This window comes from Temnothorax nylanderi, unplaced genomic scaffold (assembly GCF_030848795.1).
Source record: "Temnothorax nylanderi isolate EJ_2023f unplaced genomic scaffold, tnyl_v1.0 TNYL_tig0161_pilon, whole genome shotgun sequence".
Taxonomy (NCBI): domain Eukaryota; kingdom Metazoa; phylum Arthropoda; class Insecta; order Hymenoptera; family Formicidae; genus Temnothorax; species Temnothorax nylanderi.
In genome coordinates, this window is record NW_027249223.1 from 267,210 (window position 1) to 276,576 (window position 9,367).

Genomic DNA, 9,367 nt, shown 5'->3' on the forward strand with positions numbered 1-9,367 from the left:
ACCCAAGCCCTCCTCGGCGAAAGGAGAGGAGAAGATGGAAGTGGAGGTTATATCCGAGTCAGCCCGTCCGCTGCCGAGGATAACCAACATGGAGGTGGTGGACCTCCCGGTTACCGGCAGGCAGCCGGTTAAAAGGACAGCCCCGGCGGCTGAGGACGGCGGCGACACGGAGGGAAAGCCGTTAGCCCAGAGGAGGAGGAAGAACAGGGGGCAGGAGAAGATGACGCAGTCGCAACTACCGCCGCCACCTGCCACGTCGCAAGAGCCCGCAACCACGCGGGAAGAAGAGGAGCCGATAGGGGAACAAATGGTGTCGATGCAGTTGACCCCGCTGCCGACACCAGTCCCGCCCGCGACGCCCGATGCAATTGGGCAAGATGAGAAGGAACAGTTACCTGCTGCAGAGCCCAATGAGGGGCAAAGGGATGGAGAGGAGGGGGAGGCCTTCGGGGACGGTTATTACTGATGCCCCTACAAAAGCTTTTACAGGCCAACCTGAACCACTGCCGCGCTTCGCAGGACGTATTTTTGCATACTATGGCGGAGCGCGGCTGTGGCCTGGGAGTGGCCGCCGAGCCGTACTGGGTGCCGCCAAACCACACGCTGTGGGCGGGTAGCCGGTGCGGCTTGGTGGCGATTACATGGAGGCTGACGGACGAGCCTGTTGCCTGTTCTCGAGTCAAGGCAGGTGACGGGTTCGTCATGGTCAAATGGGACCGCGTTTTCGTTACGGGGGTATATATATCCCCTAATGTGGACGTGGCCTCCTTCGAGAGGGTTTTGGAGGACCTTAGAGTCTGCCTGGCGAGGATCCTGCCCGGACAAGTCATTGTGGCCGGGGATTTCAATGCCAAATCGGCATTGTGGGGCTCCCCGGTCACGGACGGGAGGGGCAGGATCCTCGAGTATTGGGCGGCGGGTCTAGGACTGACAGTCCTAAACTCCGGGGGCGTACAGACCTGCGTGAGGCATCGGGGGGGGGGGGGTCCATAGTCGATTTGACATGCGCGAGCCCCGCCGTTGCCCGCAGGGTAAAAAAATGGAGGGTGGCCGAGAAGGTTGAAACCTTGTCAGATCATCTTTTCATCGAGATAAGCCTCCCGGTCACCCCCCCCCCTCGGAAGTCCAGGCCCGCCGCAGGGAAGTCGCCCATCGCTTCCCCTAATGGGCACTTCGAAAGATGGATGGAGACATACTACAAGCCTCCATGCACACCTCGTTGTGGGTGGACGACGTCCTTGGACAGTCAAAGGACGTGGATAAGGTCACGAATCGGATCGGGGAAAATATGACGGCGGCATGTGATGCCAGTATGCCCCGATCCCGACCTCATCCACGCAAGGCTGCGTATTGGTGGACGGAGGAGATCGCCGAATTAAGGCGCTCCTCCGTCCACGCAAGGCGTCGCTGGTTGCGGGGTAGACGCGACCAACATCTAGATGCATGGAGGAGGCGGGAGTGGACTACCGCTCCGCCAAGCGGGTCTACTCCTGGGCCATCAAGCAGGCCAAGGACCGATCATGGCAGGAGCTCCTGCAGGACCTGGACAAAGATCCGTGGGGGCGCCCATACAAAATGGTACTTAACAAACTGAGGACATGGGCGCCCCCGGTAACGGAGTCCATGGACCCCGAGTTCCTAGAGGAGGTGGTCGACACCCTCTTCCCCGATGATCCCGGGGAGAGGGTGAACGGCGGTCCCACTCCACCCGATGTGGAGTGGGACGAGGAGCTCGGGGTATCCGTGGACGAGTTGAGGAAAGCCGCAAAAAGGCTGAAAGCTGGGAAGGCTCCGGGTCCTGATGGAGTTCCTGGAAAAGCGTGGTCCTTGGCCACGGGGGAGCTGGCCGAGCACTTGAAAGATTTGTTCACCAAGTGTCTCAGGAATGGCCGGTTCCCCCAAGCTTGGAAGACGGCGCGATTGGTCCTTCTCCCCAAACCGGGGAAGCCCGCCGACCAGCCGTCGGCGTATAGACCAATTTGCTTTCTGGACGAGGTCGGCAAACTGTTCGAAAGAATCATTGCCGACAGAATCGTCCAGCATCTGTCCCGGACTGGTCCCGATCTTTCTCGGGACCAGTATGGCTTTCGAGATGGCAGGTCTACGATCGACGCTATCAAGCGCGTCGAGGCCCTCTCGAAAGCCGCGGTGGAGGCCGGCAGGGTGTTGCTGGGCGTCAGTTTTGACGTGGCGAATGCTTTCAACACCCTGCCGTGGCCGGTGATAAGGGGGGCGCTTGAGTACCACGATGTCCCCCTTACTTAATAGCCGTCATTTACAACTATTTTCGGGACAGGCAATTGGTCTATACAGACTGAGACGGCAATATAAAGGTCAAGTTGGTCGTACGGGGGGTTCCGCAGGGGTCGGTGCTCGGCCCACTTCTGTGGAACCTGGGGTACGACTCCGTTCTCCGTATCGCCCTCCTCCCAGGATGTTGGCTGAATGGTTTCGCCGACGATACATTCCTGGGAGTTGAGGGCGACAGTTGAGAGGAGGCCATCGCAATTGCAAACGTCGCAGTGAGGCAGGTTGTGGCCGCAATGCGAAAGGTGGGCCTAAGGGTGGCTCCCCAGAAGACACAAGCTGTTTTCTTCTACGATAAGTCCATGGGGAGTCCACCTGCGGCCCACATTGTTGTGAAGGAAACCCGTGTCTCCGTAGAGGCCCATATAAAGGTCTTGGGCCTCTGGTTGGATGGCACCTGAAGCTTTGGCGAGCACTTCGCTCGCCTAACTCCCAGAGCTAAAGGTGTGGCTAACAGCCTCGCCAGGCTCATGCCAAATCTGGGAGGGGCGAGCAGCCGTGCTCGCCGATTTTATGCCGCGACCGTGCACGCCGTGACACTGTATGGCGCCCCGGTCTGGGCGTCAGCGGTGGAGAGCTCGCGCAGTATACAGGCGCAGCTCAGGCAGGTGCAGCGTTCGATCGCACTGCGAGTGTCACGAGCGTATAGCACGGTCTCGCATGCGGCGACGACGGCTCTGGCGGGCCTTCCCCCACTAGAGCTTGCAGCTCGGCAGTACGCTGAAGTTCATAGGCGTACAAGGGAGCTGCAAGCAGGGGGAGGACAAATCCTGCCCAGAGCCCGTCTAGCGATAAGGCTCCAGGAGAAGGCGGCCCTGGTCAGACGCTGGCAAGATTACCTTGCCAACTCTGAGTTTGGCCAGAGGACCGTCGACGCCATCCGACCCTGTCTGGCAGAATGGCTGGACAGTCGGAGATACGGGGTGTCGTTTCACGCAGTGCAGGTGCTCACCGGACACGGTTGTTTCGGTGTGTACCTGCACCGCATCGGGAAGGAGGCCACACCCGAGTGCCATCACTGCGACGAGGAGAGGGACACGGCGCAGCACACGCTGCAAGACTGCCCGGCGTGGGCCGTGCAGCGCCGTGTCCTGGTTGAGGCCATTGGCCGGGATCTCTCCCTCTCGGCGATTGTGGCGGCAATCGTCGGGAGGGAGGAGAAATAGGGGGCGTTTCTGCATTTTTGCGGTGCAGTAATGTCCTCCAAAGAAGAGGCGGAGAGGATCCGCCGCGGGGAGATAGATCCTCCCCCGGCGGACCTCTCCCAATAGATTTACATGGGTGGGTGGATCACACCGATCACACCCACTTATATCCGCTGGCAAGTCAGCCAGCGGTGTTGGTGCTGTACCACACTACAGCACGAGTTAACGCCGCACCTCCGGGGTACCCCCCTCCGACTGAGGGGGGGACCCCGGAGGATGAGAGGTTCGGCGTCCCGGTGGGAGACAACGGGGCGTCGAACCAAAACCTCCCTCAAAACACTGGAAGCAGTGGCGGGGCGGGTGGTGTCCGCACCCCGCCACACAATAGATCCATCAGAGCTCCTATGAGCCAAGAGCTGGAAACAGCTCATAGGAGGAAGCCCAATTAGGGCTTGGCGCCGGGGGGCGTTCCGGACGCAATTATAACAAGTTCCCGGGCGCCCCTTATTGACACAGAGACAGACACTCGTGGAGTTTTAGCCGTTAAGAATCCGGCACTCCCCTCACTCTCCTCCCAGGGGGTGAGGGGGTCTTCCCCCTCCTACACTAGTAGAGGGGGCTACTGGCAGAAACCGGGCTTCGGCCCGGGATTCTAGTAGTCGAAGATTTCTCCACGTTAAAAAAAAAGGTTTAGAAGGATAGCAAGAAAAAGGCTATCTAGAAGAGGGGAGATAGGAAGACGTAACGAGATCTTATCGTATCTCGGGTGCACGCTGGAAAAGACGCGTACCTCGAGACGAATGCACGTTTCGGGAAACTCCAGTCATGGGTCAACGTCCAGAAGGGACGCTATTACACCTACTGTGAGTTTCGTGCACTCGTGGTCCTATTTTTGGTCAAGGAAATTAATCCATATAACCAGGGATCGGACCGTGTGCGACTTTCGAGAGAGCAAGGGAGCTGAGGACGAGGTCTTATTCTATGAAATAAATGGTATTCATTTTACAATATATACATATTTATTAATAACAAGGGCATTTAGACATTTATTATTAAAAGAAATATCTAATAAAATTTAAGCACAGTATAATTACAATAGAGAAGTAGGCAAATCGTTATATATGGATGTGCGTGTGTGAGAAGTGTACATGTGTGGGAAAGGCGCGGGTGTTGCAATGGTACGGAGGTCTTCGAGCAGGATTTAGAGGGAAAAGAATCTAAATTAAATTGACATCCTGCTCGGATTATTACAAAATCATTATTAATAATAAATTTATATGGAAAAGAAGGAAAAGAGAAATTAAATGAACCGTCAGGCCCGGCACGTCAGCCAAACCCGCTTCCCGACCAAGCCCGACACGCCCCGCTCCTCAGAGCCAATCCTTATTCCGAAGTTACGGATCCAATTTGCCGACTTCCCTTACCTACATTAGTCTATCGACTAGAGGCTCTTTACCTTGGAGACCTGCTGCGGATATGGGTACGAACCGGCGCGACACCTCCACGTGGCCCTCTCCTGGATTTTCAAGGTCCGAGGGGAAGATCCGCCGCAACTGCGGTGCTTTTCGCGTTCCAAACCCTATCTCCCTGCTAGAGGTTTCCAGGGAACTCGAACGCTTATACAGAAAAGAAAACTCTTCCCGGATCTCCCGACGGCGTCTCCAGGTCATTTTGGGTTACCCCGACGAACACTCTTACGAGGGCCCGAATTGTATGCGGTTCCGCTGCCGGGTTCCGGAATAGGAACCGGATTCCCTTTCGCCCGACGGAGAAATAAAATGAATGATTAAATGAGAAATTAAACATCGCCGACTCGACAAGTTCTTTATAAACGATCGAATATGCCCTGTCAACGGTCTTCTATATATTTTAATTATCAACGAACAAATTATGTAAGCACTTTATTTTTATTAACTGTGAACTATATATGTCACATGTCGTAATATTTTTTATCATTAGTTTTTAGATGTGGCGTAGCAGGCATTATGCCTAACTAATTAATATTTTGTACTTGTAACGCTTGATAAGGACCTAAACCCGAGGTTGAAACGTAGCGTGCTATTTAATAAAATTGGCCAGTTGGGTCGAATGAAGATACACCTAAGCTGAAGAAATTAAATGGTGTAATGTATGTACATATTGAGGAACTATTGCGGTTAAGGTTACATTAATTTAATGGTGTTGCTTATCTAATCTAAAGAAATCGATTCATATACGATTTCCACGCTGGAACTGGAGAGCGCGGGGGAAGGTGATCGACTGTAGAGAATCTCGATGGTCGATGTGGAGAATGCGGGGGAGGGTGTCCTATAGTACCTACGGTTGTTCGGGATATTCGAATGGAGGCGGGGAATAAGAGTCCAGGAAAGGGCTGTGGCGGGGATCCTCGAGTTCCTCGGAAGGAACCGGGGAATAGGAGGGCTCTAGGAAGGGCGATGAGTCAGGGGTATCGGGAAGGATCGATAGCTCAGAGAGACAGGGAGAAGTGGAGGAGGCGCGAAACGCGGCGAATATCTACGATGTTTTACGTAAGAACGTAAGAGCTTCCGCTCTATGACGCGCGCCTGCCTGCTCCGGTTTATCCGATTCCGGATAATTACCCGCAGGGACTTGCAGCGGTGCACGTGTGAGTACACTAAAATTGCTTTATAATTTTAAAACCGAAATAGGAGGAAGTTTTAAAGATATATATATATATATATATATATATATGTATTCCTGTTATTGTATATCCTATGTATATATGAAAAAAAGGGCTAGCAGATATTTCGGACTTACTATTGCTGACGGCGATCTCGGGATGTAACGTCTCTGGGTCAGTAATCGCGGCGGTGAAGCTGGATCGAGAATTCTTCTGGACCCTTGGTTCGATACTGTGACGCGATGATATTGACGCGCACAGAATTTAGTTATAATAAAGTTGACAGCGGAGGTCGAGACCAAAAGCGATTGTATTATGAATCCCGTGGACGCGGACTCTACTGTTTAGAGTTTCGGAATGAATCGGTGTCCCGCTGTCGCGGTTTATATATGATTTTTAGGGATGGGTTATCAAGGAATATGTCTCAACCTTTTGGTGGGTGACCTGTTTTTCGATGATGACTCTTGTTAGTCATCGATTGAAAAACATGTTTTTCTCACGGATCGAGACGCTAGATTTCGAAATTTCTATTGTCTCGTCCTTATCTGTTTTTGTCTAGCGTGAAGTGTTTTTCCCGAATTTTCCCCGGGAGTGTATATGACGGCCCGCTCGGCTATTGACCGGCGGCGCAGGTTTCACAATTTCTCACGGATCGAGACGCTAGATCTCGAAATTTCTATTGTCTCGTTTTATCTGTTATTGTCTGGCGTCAAGTGTTTTTCATGAATTTTCCCTGGGAATGACGGCCTGACCGGCTATTGACCGGCGGCACAGGTTTCACAATTAATATACGTATTTTGTTTGATTGGATGTCGGAAAGAATGATGATTCATTATCATCAGTAACCTGCCCGCCGATCGACAAATATTATTCGGTTTTCGTCATCCCAAGAACAATTCTGTTAGAAAAACATCTTACGAAAGGTTTTTATGAAAGAAGGAAATCGCAAAGTCCACAGGACGTAACAGGACTTTGTAATAAACAATACGTGATTCCATACTTTAAAACTGTAAGTAAAATTTCAGCTTTACTCACGACTACTTGAGCATTTATAGTCTCATTATTCTCATCTTTTTGCGTCATTTCTATTAATCTACTAAAACCAATATAATTATTTTCACTATTGACATCTTCAGAGTTGACTTTTTCACAAACATCATCGTCATCGTTATCGTTATCATCTTCATCGCTAAATTGAAATAATTCTTCATGTGCATCGTAGACCCATAAATCCTGTAGATATAAATTTTTTAACGTTTTTTATTATAGAATTTTAAAAAATAGTTTGTGACGTTGCAGTTTCGCTGCATCGTTGCAGCGCCCCGCCGCCGTCACAAGGCGCGGGTTTCGCGACCTTTTTCACGCCCGAGGACGGTTCAACGAATCGATACGAGATCTCCAGGGGCATATTATAATTGCGTTACGACATACTGATCCTTTTTGTTTTATTCTGTATCATTTGCGTGGCGCCTCACCGAGCCGAAGACCGGAGTATCCTGAGAGGGTGCAGAGGATCGCGGAAAACGGAGTCGACGGGAAGGATAACGGCGAGAGATCGGACGACGGCAAGCGGATCGAAGCGACTCGCGGGCCGCCGAGAGCGACGGAGCGCAGGAAACCACGCGCGCGGCGCGTGACACCGCGGCGGGCGGACTCCTAATGGCAGGGCCCCGGGACGCCAGGGCTAAATCCGCTAATCTGCCCTCCTCACACTGCTGACCGGATTCCGGGATAGGTGGCCACCATTCCCGAACCGAAAAGGAGGAATACGGAGGCAGACACGTCCCGTCCGCCGCCGGGAAGAATCCCGGAAAAATTGCCGCGCGAGCGAAGGGCCGTTGAGCGCCCTGCGGAAAGCCGTAATTCACGGCCCTACGCACGAATCCGCCGCGAGCCTGCGAGCTCACCCCTCATTGGTCCGCGCTCCAACGTCGCGGGCCGCGTACGCCCGGGGTGGGGTGCGCTATCGATTCCGCCATCGAGCGAAATTTCGGGAGCATTCGTGAATCGTCCTCGATAACCGACGCACGTCAAAGGCCAAGTCGCGATATTCTCTGCGCGTTAAGTCGCATTTTGGGGAGCTGAGTACGACGTCCGGCTGCTCTCGTTACGACCCTTGGGACGACGGCGAGGACCCTCGGGAGAGAATCTGCCTACGGTGAGGTTGCCTCGGTAACTTTTATGTAAAGCCACGACACCGCTCCCCGGGTCGCGCTCTCGCTCGGGAAAGTTCGCGATATCTAGCGTATTCGCCGACAAGGCGTATTTAGCGATCGATAGCGAGAGCGAGGGGCACCGGAATGGTCTCGTGGCCGTGGGATCGCGATCGAAATCTACGAACCTCTGGAGATCGCGGTAGGCGCGTCGATGACGACGTTCGATATCGCGAATACGCCATTTCTCGCGCCCTTCACGTTCACGACCGCGTGTCTCGTTATGCGTAGTATTGCGCCCGGTCGAATCTTAGATTCTGCACGCGATATTAATGGCGTCAGAGGGATATTCGCGTTGGTTTAATTGCGTTACTTACGATTCGCGTTCGGGCATTTAGACTATCCTCGCGATATCGGCTGCGTTGAGATATTATTCGCGGTAGGATGTGGTTCGCCTTAAGATACCATCCGCGTCGACCTAAGGTTGCGTCTCGTTATTACTCGCGGTAATTCCGTAATCTTTCTCGCGTTAATTCGAGTATTTCGCGTTATGCCGAGTGTCTCGGCGCATCATTTTTCGCGTTGGACGATTGCTGACGATCGCGGGTGTTGCGTTCGATCAGAATCACTTGCGTATTCTCCGTTTCGTGCGTTAGGATAAATCGGTCATTTCGCGTTAGTTATAGCATTGGTCGCGGTAATTCCGTCTATTTTCTCGCGTTAGTTTAGTATTTCGCGTTACGTCAAGCGCCCCGGCGCCTTATTCTTCGCGTGAGGATATCCCTGGCGATATCACATGTTGCGTTCGTTCCTTCTTGCGTTGGGACGTTACTCGCGTCGCGTTCGTGCGTTAGTTTCAGATTATTCTTTGCGTTAGTTTAAGATTACTTTTTGCGTTAGTTTAAGGTTGTTCCCTGCGTTAGATTGAGATTATTACTTGCGTTAGAGTAAGATTCTTATGGCGACAGAATCCCGGCACGGGTTTGGGAACTTGCGTTCACGCGCTCCAAGCGTGGCGCATTATCCTTTCGCGGTATTTCGCGCTATTATTTCGCGTTTATTTCCGTTATGTCGTAGTCAGTCGTAATTTTTACCGATACTCTATATTATTTATCCGCGTC

General features: G+C 52.7%; 1 protein-coding gene across 1 annotated transcript; it reads left to right on the forward strand.

Moving 5' to 3' along the window:
• Positions 1-537: 537 nt before the first annotated feature.
• LOC139777757 (uncharacterized) lies at positions 538-993 on the forward strand. The gene has a single exon (XM_071715358.1). The coding sequence runs from the start codon at positions 538-540 to the stop codon at positions 991-993; it is 456 nt and encodes a 151-aa protein (XP_071571459.1).
• The last annotated feature ends 8,374 nt before the right edge of the window (positions 994-9,367 follow it).

Bases quoted from the DNA above. Each gene is read 5' to 3' on its own strand.
- LOC139777757 (XM_071715358.1), top strand. From the start codon at position 538: ATGGCGGAGCGCGGCTGTGGCCTGGGAGTGGCCGCCGAGCCGTACTGG.